This window comes from Sorex araneus, chromosome 8 (assembly GCF_027595985.1).
Source record: "Sorex araneus isolate mSorAra2 chromosome 8, mSorAra2.pri, whole genome shotgun sequence".
Lineage (NCBI taxonomy): Eukaryota > Metazoa > Chordata > Mammalia > Eulipotyphla > Soricidae > Sorex > Sorex araneus.
In genome coordinates this window covers 49,001,986-49,017,512 of record NC_073309.1, presented here as the reverse complement: position 1 = coordinate 49,017,512, position 15,527 = coordinate 49,001,986, and the positions used below count along the sequence as shown (strand labels likewise).

At 50.7% G+C, this 15,527-nt stretch overlaps 1 protein-coding gene across 1 annotated transcript; it reads right to left on the bottom strand.

The window, feature by feature from the left end:
- Nucleotides 1–8,535: 8,535 nt before the first annotated feature.
- On the bottom strand, nucleotides 8,536–8,936 carry LOC101541168 (NADH dehydrogenase [ubiquinone] iron-sulfur protein 6, mitochondrial-like). Its single transcript, XM_055146453.1, has 2 exons — nucleotides 8,915–8,936; nucleotides 8,536–8,870 (listed from the first exon to the last, which is right to left on the bottom strand). Exons 1-2 carry the CDS (start codon nucleotides 8,934–8,936, stop codon nucleotides 8,569–8,571), a joined length of 324 nt encoding a protein of 107 aa, XP_055002428.1. The 3' UTR covers nucleotides 8,536–8,568.
- Nucleotides 8,937–15,527: the final 6,591 nt, after the last annotated feature.

The window sequence follows — 15,527 nt, the reverse complement described above, 5'->3', positions numbered from 1 at the left end:
TAAACCTGGGTCAGCCACATGCAAGGCAAATGCCCTCCCCTCTGTACTATCCATCTGCCCCCCCCCCATTTCTGTCCCCAACACTGCCTCATGGTTGTGTTGTCCCACCAGGAGAGAGAAAGGGACAGTATTACCCTGGTGGGTCCTTTGAAAGGGTTTGTGCCCCATTAAAATGGTGCATTGAGGGCTGGAGGAAGATCAAAATAGGAAGTGTGCTTGCTTTGTACTCCGCCAACCCGGGTTTGATCTCTGGCATCCCATATAGTTCTCTGAGTCCTCCCAGGGGAGATCCGTGAGACAGGAGTAAGGCCTGAGCACCGCCAGGTGTGGCCCTCAAACCAAAAATAAAAATGTTTTGTTGGAGCCTAGAGGGAAAGAGAGAGTACAAGTTTAAAGCAATTATCTTGGATCTAGCTGACCCTGATTTGATTCCCAGCATCATCTAGGGTCCCCTGAGTCCCACTGGAGATGACCCCTGAGCACAGAGCCAGGAGCACTGGCTGAGCACCCCTGAGCACTGCTGGGGTGGGGTGTGACCCAAAACTGAAGCAGAACAAAATGAAAAATGAAAAGGCTTGGGGCTGGAGCAATAGCACAGCAGGTAGGGCTTTTTGCCTTGCACGCGGCCAACGCGGGTTTCTGAGAATTCAGAATTCCCAGCGTCCCATATGGTCCCCTGAGCACCGCCAGGAGTAATTCCTGAGTGCAGAGCCAGGAGTAACCCCTGGGCATCGCAGGTGTGACCCAAAAAGAAAAAATAAAAGGCTTTTTTGAAATAGAATTCAGGGGCCGGAACCAGTCCAGCAGTTTAAGGCACTTGCCTTGTACACAGCTGACTGGGGTTCAATTCCTGATTCCCCAGAGGATCTCCTTCCATGAGCAATCTCTGAGAACATAGCCAGGAGTGAGTCCTGAGCACCACCTAATGTGGCACACACATGTGCGCGCGCGCGCGCACACACACACACACACACACACACACACCAAATAGTAGAATTCCAATATAGGGCGATCACCCATATAAAGTGTGAGATCCTGGGCAGGAGGGGTAGTGCAGTGGTTAAGGCCCTGCATCCTGACCCTGGTTTGAATTCCTGGTACTGGCGTATGATCTCCGGAGAACCACCAGGGGTCGCTCCTGAGCACAGAGCAAGGAACAGCGCAATGGACCGAGCATTGTCTGGTGTAACCCACAAACTCCTCACCATCACCTTAAAAGGTTAAAGCTGTGACCTCTACCCCAGGGAGCTGTATTGGTTCACTCTCACACCCAAGGGCTGGGGAAGGGTCACAGTTATTCACTGGGGATGAGTTCTGTGGGGAGTACTCCGGGCATGTGCCCCTTGACCTGGTGAGGAAGCAGCTTCTCCCCAGAAGAAACCAGCTGCGGGGGTGGGGATGGGGGCCTGGAGCCATAGCACAGTGGGGAGGGCCTTTGCCTTGCACGCGGCTGACCTGGGTTTGATTCCCAGCATCCCGTATTGGTCCCGTGAGCACTGCCAGGAGTGATTCCTGAATGCAGAGCAGGAGTAACACTTGAGCATTGCTGGGTGTGACCCAAAAAGCAAAACCAAAACAAAAAAATAAAAACCAGCCCCAGGGCCGGAGCAATAGGAAGCAGGGAGGGCATTTGCTTTGCACGCGGCCGACCTGGGCTCAATCCCCGGCATCCCATGTAGTCCCCTAAGCACTGTCAGGAGTGATTCCTGAGTGCAGAGCCAGGAGTAACCTTAGCCTTGCAAGGTGTGACCCAAAAAAGAGAGTGAGAAAAAGCAAAAAACCAGCTCCTTCTGCCAGGCTCAGCAGGGAAGGCCTGCCGGGCACCCAGAGGGATGCAAAGCCCGTCAGAGCCACCATCTCCCAGGCTCCAAGAGAGGCTGACTCTATCTCCCCACCTGCCCCCAGCCTCCTGCACCCTGGAAGCAGATGGTCCCTGTCTCCACAGGACCTCTGCTCGATGGTCAGTCTGGCTCACGAGGGGCGTGGTGACCCGCATCACAGGGGGCGAGTATAAGCATATAGGAAAGCCTCTATGTCATTGTTCTTTTTTTTTTTTTTTTGGGTCACACCTGGCATTGCACAGGGGTTACTCCTGGCTCTGCACTCAGGAATTACTCCTGGCTGTGCTCAGGGGACCATATGGGATGCTGGGATTTGAACCCGGGTCGGCCGCATGCAAGGCAAACGCCCTACCCGCTGAGCTATCTCTCCAGCCCCTGTTCTTTTTTTTTTTGCCAGCTTGTTTTTGTTTTGTTTTTTGGGCCCTCACCTGTTGATGCTCAGGGCTCACTCCTGGCCATGCTCCAGGGACCATATGGGATGCTGGGAATCAAACCTGGGTCAGCCTCATGCGAAGAAAGTTACTTACCTGCTATCTCCCTGGCCCTCTCTTTTTCTTTTTTCTTTTTTTTTTTGCTTTTTGGGTCACACCTGGTGATGCACAGGGGTTACTCCTGGCTCATGCACTCAGAAATTACCCCTGGCGGTGCTCAGGGGACCATATGGGATGCTGGGAATCGAATCTGGGTCACTGCGTGCAAGGCAAACGCCCTACCTGCTGTACTAAAGCTCCAGCCCCTTGCTTTTTGGTTTTGGGGGACACAATCGGCAGTGCTCAGGGGTCACTCCTGGTGGGATGCAGGGGATTATATTGGGGATTGTACCTGGGTTAGCCACATGCAAGGCAAATGCCTTAACCCCTGCATGATCTCTTTGGCCCCGCAGCTATATCTAAGGGCATGGTAAGGGGAAGAGAAAGACGGAGGGGTGCCCCAGGTGGCTGTATTTCTCCTGGAACTAGACCAGGATTCTCTCCTTCATCAGGATAAGTAAGAGGTTGCAGCCAGAAAGATTCCCTGGGCAGAAAATGCTGGAAGAGCACTAGGAGCCCTAATCTCCACCCTCTTCCCCCACTCCCATCTCTTCTTGCCAGGGAGTGTGCTAGGCAGTTTCTACCTTCCTTCCTTCCTTCCTTCCTTCCTTCCTTCCTTCCTTCCTTCCTTCCTTCCTTCCTTCCTTCCTTCCTTCCTTCCTTCCTTCCTTCCTTCCTTCCTTCCTTCCTTCCTTCTTTCCTTCCTTTTATTTTATTTTTTTTGGGGGGGGCACACCAATGATGCTCAGAGGTGACTCCTGGTTCTGTGCTCAGGGATCACTCCTGGTGAGCTCAGGAGACACTACAGGTACCAGGGAATTGAACCCGGCTCAATCCATTGCTTCCCCCACTGAACTCTCTCTCTGGTCCCCCCATGGCCTGGGGGAGGTTGGGGTGTCAGTGTCTGGGGCCCAGCACACACCTGACCCCAGGATCCGAGCTGCTGATCGGGTTTGCGAAGACCCCACCCGAAGTGCTGACTGCAGCAGGAGGGAAGAGAAAGCTGGCCGAGTCCCTCATCTGTGGGAACCTTCGTGCCTTAGCCTTCTGCACCCCAACTTCCCGTCTGTGAGCCTCTGTAACCCTCACCCACTCCTGAGTCCCCCAGACAGATGCCACCGCCTCCTGAGTCTCTCTCTCTTCTTGAAACTCAATCCTTTTAGGGGGCTCCTTCTGTTCTCGGGTCTCCATTCCCTTTTCTGAGGCCCCTGTCGGCCCTGACTCAGAAACACCTAGGCTCTTGGGGACTCAGTCTCTTTCCTCACCTGGGTCCCCTCTGAGCCTCCACTCTATTTCTATACCTTTTATTTCTATTTATTTCATTCATCTTTGATCCATCCATCCATCCACCCATCTACCATCCACTCATTCACTGTCCATCCATTCTTCATTGATTTTTACTCACCCACCATTCATCAACCCACCGTGCATTCATCTGTCCATTATTTATCCATCAAAAGTCCACCCCATTCATTCATCCATCCACCATCCACCCACCCACCTACCCCATTCATCATTCATTTTTATCCACCCACCATCCATCCATCCACCCGCCATCTATTCTTTCATCATTATCTATCCATCCATCAACCATCCATCATTCATGCACCCATTATTCATCTATCCACCAATTATCCACCATCCAATCATTCATCCATCCACAATTCACCATCATTCATGCATCCATAATTCATCTGTCAACTATCCATCATCCATCCGTCCACCACCCACCCACTCATCCACCATGTATCCATCCATCAACCATCCAACATCCATCCGACATCTATCCTCTACCCATCCACTCATCTACCATCGTACCATCGACCCATTCACCGTCCATCCATCATTAATCCATTTCATTCCCCCATCCACTCTCCTCCATCCACCACCGAGTTCATCCTGTAGGTCAAGCTGGTGCCTGTGGTGACCTGATATCCCTGTCACTACCCCTGAAGAACTGACAGTTCAGTGGGGGAGACGCTTCATACAGGACGACCAGGATGAAAGTAGGGGAACTCGGGGGTCGGAGAGACAATATGGCACTCGGGTACTTGCCTTGCACATGGCCGTCACAGGTCTGATACTCAGCACTGGATATGGAGCTCTGGCAGGGGTGCTTAGTGAGCACAAAGCCCAGAATAAGCTCTGAGCACAGCTGGGTGTGCCCCCCAAAAAATATAGGAAAATTTAGGGGGCTGGGAGAATTTAAGGAGTACCTGACCTTACCTTACCAGGGAAATCAAGTGGGACTTCCTGAAGGAGGAGACGTCAGTACTGAGAATTAGCCTTCAGCTGGACCAGAGATAATCACCTTGCAGTTCACGATGCACCAAAGGTTGGGGGCAGGGTAAGAGTTCAAATAGCTGAAGCTCATGCTTTGCATACTGAAGGTTCAGACTTAATCCCTGGCACTGCATCATACCCCAAGCATTGTACCAGGAGTACTGAGCACCATAGGTGTGGCCCCCAAACAAAACAAAATGAAATTTTAGAGGATGGAGTGGTAGTACTGCAGGTAGGGCATTTTTTTGCATGCAGCTAAAGCTGGGTTCGATCTCTGGGATTCCATATGGTCTCCAGAGCACCACAAGGAGTAATTCCTGAGTCCAGAGCCAGGAGTAACTCCTGAGCACGGCTGGGTATGCCCCTCCCCAAAATAGGAAAAATGCAAGGGGCTGGGAGGACTCAGTGCTGGCGTGCCCTCCCCCCAAATAAAACACAATAAAAGAAAACAATAAGAGAAATTTTAATTTGGCTTTCAGTAAAAATATTGCAAACCACAATTCATAAGAAAATGAGAGAGAGGAGGCTGCAGCAATAGTACAGCGGGTAGGCGTTTGCCTTGCACGCGGCTGACCCAGGTTCGATTCCCAACATCCCATATGGTCCACTGAGCACCACCAGGGGTGATTCCTGAGTTGCAGAGCCAGGAGTAACCCCTGTGCATTTCGAGGTGTGACCCAAAAAGCAAAAAAAAAAAAAAAGAAAGAAAGAAATAAAAGAAAATGAGGGAGAGAAAGAGAGAGAGAGAGAGAGAGAGAGAGAGAGAAAGAGAGAGAGAGAGAGAGAGAAAGCATACTGCCACAGGAAAGGGGAGGGAAACTGGGGACACAGGTGTTAGAAATGTGCACTGGTGAAGGGATGGGTGTTGGAACATTGTATGACTGCAATTCAATCATGAACAGCTTTGTCACTGTATATCTCAAGGTGACTCAGTTAAATAATTTAAAATATATTAAAATAATTAAATAAGGGGCCTGAGCAATAATACAGCGAGTAGGGTGCATCTCTTGCAGGTGGCCAACACAGGTTCGATCTCCAGCATCCCACATAGTCCCCAGCACCACCAGGAGTGATTCCTAAATGCAGAGCCAGGAGTAACCCCTGAGCATCACCGGGGGTGACCCCAAAACCCAAAAATAAATAAACAAACCCAAATTTATTTAATGAAGGAAAAAACATGTCAGCTTGGAGCAAGAGAGCTAGTACAGAGGGCAAAGCACTTGACTTGTCTTGCACATGGTTGCCCAGGGTGCTGAGGTCAGAAATAATCCCTGAGCACACGGTCACGAGTAAGCCCTGAGCACCACCAGGCCACCTGTGTGGCCCCTCCCCTGCAAATCAATTTAACCTCACATGCATTGTATGATAATTTGGGGTGGGGCCTTGGTGGTGCTCAGGGTTTGCTACTGGCTCTGTGCTCAGGGTCATCCCTGGTGGGTGGTACCGAGGTTAGCTGCACACCAGGCAATGCCTTCCCTGATGTATCACCTCTCTCTCCTCCGCCTCCTTCTGATTATTTTAATTGAACAACTCAGAAACAGAAGACCAAAAAAAAAAAAAAAGTTTTTCCGCCAGCCCATCAAACTTTGAAGAATTTACCACCAGCAGCGGGCCCACAACAGGAAATGTTGCCCAGAGCCCTGGAGACAGAAGGAAAGAAACCAGATGGGGATCTTCGTGTCCCACAAAGAGATGGAGGGCCCCAGAAATGGAAACTATGTGGGGAAAGGCACAAGCTGTTTCATTTCAAAACTGCTCCTTCAAAGATTAGGCACGATTAGATACAATGTGTCCTGGCATTTGCTAGGAGTCAAAGTCAAATCTGACAACAGTAAGGACAAGAAGGGAAAGGACCAAGGGCGGGAGCCATAGTTCCCTGGTAGGACTGAACTTGCCTTGCACGCAGCCGACTCGCCGCCAGGAGTGATTCCTGAGTGCAGAGCCAGGAATAACTCCTGAGCATCACCAGACATGAACCATCCCTCCCGCTCAAAAAAAAAGAAAAAAGAAAAAACACTGTAGCACTGTTGTTCATCCATTTGCTTATCGGGCACCAGTAACGTCTCCATTGTGTGACCTTTTGTTACTGTTTTTGGCATATCAAATATGCCACGGGTAGCTTGCCAGGCTCTGCAAATGGGCGGGATACTCTCAGTAGCTTGCCGGGCTCTCCGAGAGGGGCGGAGGAATCAAACCCGGGTTGGCTGCGTGCAAACAAACGCCCTATCTGGAAAAAAAAGAAAAAAAGAAGCAAGGGGTAAAAAAAAAGGGAAAGGACGGCCAGGACCACAAGGAACTGCTGGTGATGGCTTGGGGGAGCTGCTGGTTCATTAGTAACAGTTGGCGGCTACCTCAAACAGCCCAGCAGAGGTACTCAAGGGTTGGGGCTGGGCTAGAATCGCTGGTACAGTGAGTGGGAAGGGCATTTGCTCTGCACGCAGCTGACCCACTTCCATCCCTGGCATCCCATATGGTGCCTGGAGCCTGCCTTGAGTGATCCCTGAGCAACACTGGATGTGAGGAAGGAAGGAAAGAACTTAAAGAGAACATGAGGGGGGTTGGAGCAATAGCACAGCGGGTAGGGGTTTGCCTTGCACGCGGCCAACCCAGGTTCAGATTCCCAGCATCCCATATGGTCCCCTGAGCACCGCCAGGAGTAATTCCTGAGTGTACAGCCAGGAGTAACCCCTGTGCATTGCTGGGTGTGACCAAAAAGCAAAAAAAAAAAAAAAAGATGAAATTACATCATTAAAGGAAATTCTCAAATCAGCATTGGAGTGATTAAGGTGTTCGCCTTGCACCTGACTGCGTTCAATCCCTGGCACCCCATGTGGTCTCCTGAGTCCCAACAGGGGGTGTATGACTTCACTCTTCCTTTGCTTGAACCACCAATTCAACATCAGACATCACAGGTTACTTCCTTGGTGACACAAGTGTGTGAACCCGGGACATTGTAACAATAATAAAGAGTCAGTTGTTTGCCTTGCAGGCAGCCAGCCCAGGTTCAATCCCTGGCATCCCATATGGTCCCTCCAGCCCACCAGGAGTGAGCCCTGAGCTCAGAGCCAGGAGTTAGCCTGGATACCACTGGGCATTGCCCCAAACCAAAACCGAAGAGAGGGGAGTTTGATCAACTGATAGATTGAGACTTATACCCCCTACCCTCAAAAAGTCTCCAAGCTCAAACAAATAAATATCACTTCCAGGGGCCCAAGAGATGGGTCAGTGGATGGAGCCCATACTTTGCAGGCAGGAGACAAAGATTTGATTGCCAGCCCTGCCTGGTCCTCTGAGCACTGCCAGGAGTAGCCCCCCCACCTCAAAGCACAGAGCTGGAAGTAACTCAAGCACTGCTGGCTGTGGCCCCCCAAATAAACAGAAAGGAAACCGTAAATTCCTCGGGGGTATTTACCTAAGAGAAATGAAAATGGGTGTGTACAGAAACGGACCTCAGGGTCAGGGATGTGGTTCACTGTTAAACACCTGCCTCTAACAGGTAAGGTTCTAGATATTTGGGGGAACATATGTATTGCCAGGGATTGTGTTCTCTCTCTCTCTCTCTCTCTCTCTCTCTCTCTCTCTCTCTCTCTCTCCCTCCCCCCCTCCCTCGCTCCCTCCCATGCTCTGCCCACCAAGAGAGGGATCGAAGGAGGGGGGAGGAGAGAGAGAGAGAGAGAGAGAGAGAGAGAGAGAGAGAGAGAGAGAGAGAGAGAGAGAGAGAGAGAGAGAACACAATCCCTGGCAATACATATGTTCCCCCAAACATCGATGGGGTGACCCCTGAGGACAGAGCCAAGGGTAAACCCTGAGCACCACTAGGTATGGTCCCCAGAGTGTTAAATTGATTTTTTTCTACTTTTTTTTTTTTTTTTTTTTGCCGGCCTGGAGACGCCCTTTATTCTGGCGCCCCGCCACTAGTGATGCTGCCACCGGAACTGCAGGCCGCAGGAGCCGCACGTGCCCGTCTTGGTTTCCTTGTCCAGGTTGATGTACACCCGGGGGTGGCCCAAGGCACCCCCACCGCCGTCGCAGGACACCACGCGGCTCCCCACCTCGCTCACGCGCTGCTCAGCAATGAGGTCAATGGCGAAGTTCTCATTCACCTCCTTCTGCCGGCCCACGATGCGGATCCTCCTGCAGTCCCCGACGTCATAGGCCTGGCCCGTGTGCGTGACCTTCTCCCCGCCCGGACCGGACCGGCGCGCACCCCGCGCCCCTGCGCCCCCAGAGCCGCCCCCACAGCGGCCCAGCAGCGCGCGCCGAAGGTCACGGCCACAGCCATCTTCGCCCTCTACATTTTTTTTTTTAATGTAGTAAAAGAAAAATTTCGATTAGAGGAGATAGCACAAAGTGTAGAAACAGCACGCTTCGCATGCTGGCGTCCAGGGTTCAATCCCCAGCACGTAGCAGGAAGAGCCCTGAGCACTGAGGGTGGGGCTCAGAAACAAAATGAAAAAAAAAGAAAGAAAGAAAATAGCTTAGAGCATTGAGGGTGTGACTTCAAAATAAACAGAAGAGGACTAACTTAAAAACACAGCAGAGGGGGCTGGCGTGATAGCACAGCAGGTAGGGTGTTTGCCTTGCACGCGGCAGACCGGTTCGATTCCCAGCATCCCATATGGTCCCCTGAGCACCGCCAGGAGCAATGGACGGAGCACAGGCTTAGCATGGGGGAGGGAGACCTGGGTTAGTTCCGGAAACTGGTCCACCCTGAGCACAGAGCTGGGAGGAGCCCTGAGCATCCCTGGGAGTGCCTCAAAAACAAACCCTAACAACAACATCCAAAACAGTAAGGCTAAGAGTTGTCAGAGCTAAGAGTTGAGATGAGTGAAACCAAAACACAACATAAAAATAATCAATGGGGCAATAGCACAGTGGGTAGGGCATCTGCCTTGCATGTGGTCCACCGGGTTCGATCCCCGGCAGGCATCCCATATGGTCCCCTGAGCACCACCAGGAGTAATTCCTGAGTGCAGAGCCAGGAGTAATGCCAGGTGTGACCCAAAAAGAAAAAAAACAAATGAGATCAATAAATTCATGAATGTAGCACTGTAGCATTGTTCTCCATTTGTTCAGCTATTTGCTCGAGCTGGCACCAGTAACATCTCCATTGTGAGACTTGTTGTTACTGTTTTTGGCATATCAAATACCCCATGGGTAGCTTGCCAGACTCTGCCATGGGGCAGGGGCAGGATACTCTCGGTAGTTTGCTGGGCTCTTCGAGAAGGACAAAGGAATCAAACCCGGGTCAGCCGCGTGCAAGGCAAATGCCCTACCTGCTGCGCTATCACTCCAGACCTTTTTTAAATTTAAAAAATTTTAAATTCATTAATTAAAAAAAATCAATGGGGGGGTAGTGGGGGTGGGGGGGTGGAGCCATAGTACAGTGGCAGCAGGAGTTTGCTTTGCACACGGCTGACCTGGATTCAATCCCTGGCATCCCATATGGTCCCCCAAGCACCGCCAGGAGTAATTTCTGAGTGCAGAGCCAGGAGTAACCCCTGTGCATCGCCGGGTGTGACCCAAAAACCAAAAAAAAAAAAAAAAAAAAAAAGACTTTTCATAACTGATCACCCAAGAACAAACAGAAACAGAAAATCTGAAGTGTCCTATACTATTATAATTTATATCACATGTGTGCACTCTTGGTTCCATCCCCGACACCCCAGAAAATAAATAAAATAGTATAATAATGCATTTCCCAGATCTGACCAGTGCATTATTTTTTTTTAATTTTTATTAAATCACCATGTGGAAAGTTACAAAGTTCTCAGGTTTATATGTCAGTTATACAATATTCAAACACCCATCCCTTCACCAGTGCCCATATTCCACCAGAAACCCCAGTATACCCCCCGCCCCCACCCCCTACCCCCTACTGTATAACTAATGAATTTCACTTCATTTTTTCTTTACCTTGATTACATTCCATAATTCAACACAAAACTCACTATAATTGACATAACTCTCTCTCTTTTTTTTTTCTTTTTCCTTTCCCCCTTTTTTTTTTCCTTTTTCCCCCTCATCCCCCTTCCTGCGCCTCATAGTATGGTGTACGCCACGCCGCGTTGGCCAGCGTGGGGCTTTTGCTTAGTTCACAGTCCAGAGGTGGCTGCTACATTAAAAACCTTCAATATTTCAACAAAAACTTACTGTTATTATTTGGAGTTTCCCCCCCAAGTCAGACCTGTTCAAATGGAACCGTTTCACATTGCTGACAATTATAAATGTTAAGTCGCGCGGATGCTGCTGCGTCCGCGCGGTTTTGGATTTCTGTATAAAGTCCAGGGAAAATTCTGCCAGAAATTACATAGCCCAGCTCACAGTCCCAGTGCATTGCTGTAAGAAGTCTCTGAATTCAAAGTCTTTAGGCGAGAGGGTCCGATTCGCGCTCAGCGGCTCCGGATTTATCTGGGCCGAGGGCGTGCCGGTTACGCCCCCTTCCCATGAGTTCCTGGGAGCCCCCAAAGTAAAATCCGAATACCTGTGGGTCTGGAGTCCCAGAAGATGGCGCCTGCCACATGGGTGCCGCCAGCCTGCCGCTTTCCGTGCAGGAAGACAGGGTGGGGAGGAAAAAAAAATCCACCCCCGGCAGCACAGAGTTGTAGCCCAGTTTGGTGTCCCAGTGCATCGCTCTCGGGTGCTGCGCTGGATGCCCGAATGTGTTACATCTCTGGAATCAGAGTCTTTAGCTGACCAGTGCATTATTGCATTATTGCTATTGGAATCATGTCAGAATGCCTCAACATATATATATATTTTTTTGATGCCAAGGATCAAATTATGAGCCTCCTGCTTGCAAAGCCTGAATCCAGCCTGCCCGAATTCCTGCTCCCAGCTATCTCGGGTTGCTTGTGTTTCCATTTCTCCCTGGAATTTCTGACTCATAGGTTTACACAAGCACTATGGGGTAAGGACTGAGTCCATTGTGAATATATAGCCTATGAAATTATAAAATCTTTTTATTATTGTCTTGGTTCAGGAGCTACACCCAGCTGTGAGCAGGGATCACTCCTGGTGGGGCTCAGGGTGCCAGGGATCTAACCTGTGTTAGTTGTATGCAAGGCAAATGCTTTACCTGCTCTGCTGCCACTCTGGCCCCAAGGAATCCATTTATTGAGATGCAATTCACATACCATATCATGCATGTTTTCCTCCAGGCCAGTTCAGTGGTTTTGGTATACTCAGAAAGTTGCACTGCAGTCACCAGGCTAATTTTACTAAAGATTTGCCATGCTGGGTTCCCATAGGCCTGGGTTTTCCCATGCAGCTTTTGGGGATCGAAGCCCTCAGGGATCACTCCTGGTAGTGCTCAGGGATCCACGTAGGGTGCTGGGGACCAAAACCTAGTCAGCCACATGCAAGGAAAATGTCCTACCCACTGTACTATCTTTCTGGCCCCCCAAAACTTGTTCAAGGTATTTTATAAACCGGGCTCAGGAGCTAAGCTGAATATTTGACTTCCCAGGGACTGAGAACAGACCATCTGGGCAGGAAGAAGCATAGCAGAAATTTTTGGATAAAGGTGTCAGGGATCAGGCAGAGCCCAGGGCAGGGAGCCCCTGCACTCCTTAGAGTGCCCTAAGAAGGTAGCTCTTAGGAATCACTCCTTGGACATTCAGGGAACCCTAGGGGATTCCCGGGCTGTACTATCGCTCAGACCTCTTCAGGCCTCAACTGGTTGTTTTTCCATCTTGGGCCCAGTTTTCAACTCCCAAGCCATCAAAAAAACAAAACAGAGGCTCTGATTGGAAGTCCAGAGATAACAAAGCAGGGAGGGAGCCTGCCTTGCACATGGCTGACCCGGGTTCAATCTCTAGGATCATACGGTCCCTTGAGCCCGCCAGGAGTGATTCCTGAGTGCAGAGTCAGGAGTCACCCCTGAATAGTGCCAGGTGTGTTGCCCCAAATCCAAGCAACAACCGAACAAAAATCCAAACTCGAGGGTATGGTGCCACCAACAGGTCAGCCTATACCTGTGGGGTGAGTGCATCAGCAGCCTGATGGTGCCTTCAGACTTCCTGATACCCCCAAATCGCTGCTGTGCCTTTGGCCAGACCCCAACAACTTGGGGTCAAGTTTACCAAGAAATTAAGCTGCCAAAAATTAGGTATGTGGGAGCCACACCCACATACCACCTCCAGCTCAGCTATATAAGCTCATTTAATAAATTTATGGGCCTTATCTCAGAGACCCATAAATCTCGAAAGAGATCAAAAGCTGCAGTTAATCTCGGACCCGTGCATGGCTGAACAGAACAGGGTAAATCAGAGGGGGCGGTGAGTCTGGGGCCTGTCCAAGCAGAGCCTCCGGCAGCTGCCTGCTTCCATACCCCCAGCCTGACTCCACCTTCTCAGGATGGACCTCACCAAGATATAATCTGCTGATTATAAATGAAATAATATTATACATGAATAATATATTATATATATTATAATAATATAAAAATAATGTATAAATAATATATAATGAAAATTTGAGTATGCGGGTTTTGTGACTGAAATCTCCAGACCTTCTCGGAGTTGGGATGAGCTACTTCCCCCCACTTCCCAACACTACTGGAAGCACTGGCAGTCACCCCACGAATCAACTCTAGTGACACTATGTAAGCTCTACTGCCAGCCTTGCTTCAGAGATCCATAAATCAATCTCAAAAGAGATCAAAAGCTGTAGTAAATCTCAGACCCACGCATGGCTGAACAGACTGGGGTAAATCAGAGCGGGGGAAGGTTAGTGTGGGGCCCACCCAAGCAGAGGCCCTGGCAGCCACAGGCTTCCACAATCCAAAAGTGCCACCATACCCCAGGCCTGACTCCACTGTCTCAGGACGGACCTCACCAAGATTCACTGTCACTGTCACTGTCATCCCGTTGCTCATCGATTTGCTTGAGCATGCACCAGTAACATTTCCACTGTGAGACTTGTTACTGTTTTGGGCATATAGAATACACCACGGGGAGCTTGTCAGGCTCTGCTGTGCGGGCAAGATACTCTCGGTAGCTTGCCGGGCTCTCCGAGAGGGGTGGAGGAATTGAACCTGGGTTGGCCGTGTGCCAAGATATATTCTGCTGAAATTTGGGTATGTGGGTTTTGTGACTGAAATCTCCAGGCGTTCTCAGCTACTTCCCCACACCTTCCTGTACTTCTGGAAGCCTCTTCAGTCACATCCACACCCTAAAGCAGCCATCCAATTGGTGGCCTTACCGTCCCTATAAAAATACCAAATGCTCTGAACAAACACCGTGACCTCTTAGCACCTGTATTGCAAACCATAAATCACAAAAGGAAAAGGAGAGAGAGAGAGAGCAAGAAGGAAAGTGCCTCCCAAAGAGAGAGGCTGGGGGTGGAGGGTTTGGGGATGGCAGTAGGGAAATGGGGGACATTAGTGGCAGGAGATGTACATTGGTGGAGGAATAGATGCTGGATCATTGTATGACTAAAACCCAATTATGAACAGCTTTGTAATGGTCTATCTCATGGATATTCAATTAAAATAATTTTAAAAAATTAAAGAAAAGTAATGTGGAGTTCATGCCTAATTCAATCAGCTTAATCGATGGCTGTATAAATAGCAGTACTCCCACATTAAAAAAATACTTTTTAATTAAAAAAGAAAACTAGGGGCTGGATTAATAGCACAGCGGGGAGGGTGTTTGCCTTGCACCCTGCCAACCATGTTGGGTTTGATTCCCAACATGCCATATGTACCGCCAGGAGTAATTCCTGAGTGCAAAGCCAGGCGTAACCGCTGTGCATCGCCGGGTGTGACCCAAGAAGAAAAAAAATATCCAAACTCATTTGTCCCTCTTTTCTGGCCTGCTGGGCGGAGGGGCGGCTGGGGAGAGGATACTGTCATCGAGGCCACGCCCTCTCCTGTCTGCAGGACCACGCCCCCTTCAGACCCATGCCCCTCGCCGACAGAGTATAGGAGACCAAGCCACCTGCGGAAATTCACCTGCTCTGAGCATGCGCGCGGCTCCACTAAATCCCTTCCACGTGGGCATCTGCAGGCCTCAAGCTCCGACGCCCTGTCAAAGTCCCTCCCCTTCCCAGCTGCCACTCGAGGTGCGTGCCCCCCCCTCGAGTCAGGCACCTGAATGAGGACCCCTGTCCCCGCCACCACCCAGAAATTTCCCACAAACGCCTGGGGAGGAAGAGAGGTGGGCTCCTGGACGGACAGGCTCCAGCCACGCCCGTGCCCTGGCGCAGTCCCTGCTCCCGAAGGCGTGAACCTGCGAGCTCAAGTGCTCAGAAGTCGGGGAGCCGGGCCCGTCCTCGGCCAGTCCTGCATTCCCAATCCACTTCTGTGGGCCTTCGCCTCCCTCCTGTGCGAGAGGCTTTTCCCGGTATACGTGCATCTAGGACTGTTCACGATAACCTTCAACCACCCCTACCCCACCCCACCTCCCCAAAAAGGGCCAGAGGGATAGTGCAGCAGGTAGGGCGCTTGCCTTGCATGCAGCCGACCTAGGTTCAATCTCTGGTGCCACATAGGATCCCCTCAGCCCTTTCAGGAGTGATCCCCGAGCACAGAGCCAGGAACGAGCCTTGAGCACTGTTGGCTGTGGCCCCCCCAACAAAAACAACTCCCCCCCAAAAAAGCCTCTCAACATCTATTGCGGTAACTCGCTCCCTGCAGAGGGCCCTGGCCGGGGTCTGAGCATCCTGGTACCTCGAAGCTCCATAGTAGGTCTCAAAGAACGGGAAGGGCCAGTGGTTTGCCAGGGAAAAGATGATGATGATGACAACAACGCCTTTGCCCCGGGGAGGAAGCATGAGTCACTGTTCATGGGGATGGGGGGGCAGGTGACTCCCTCCACACACACCTGCTTTGGGGCCCCACCCTGACTGGAGCCCAGAGGGAGAGAATGGG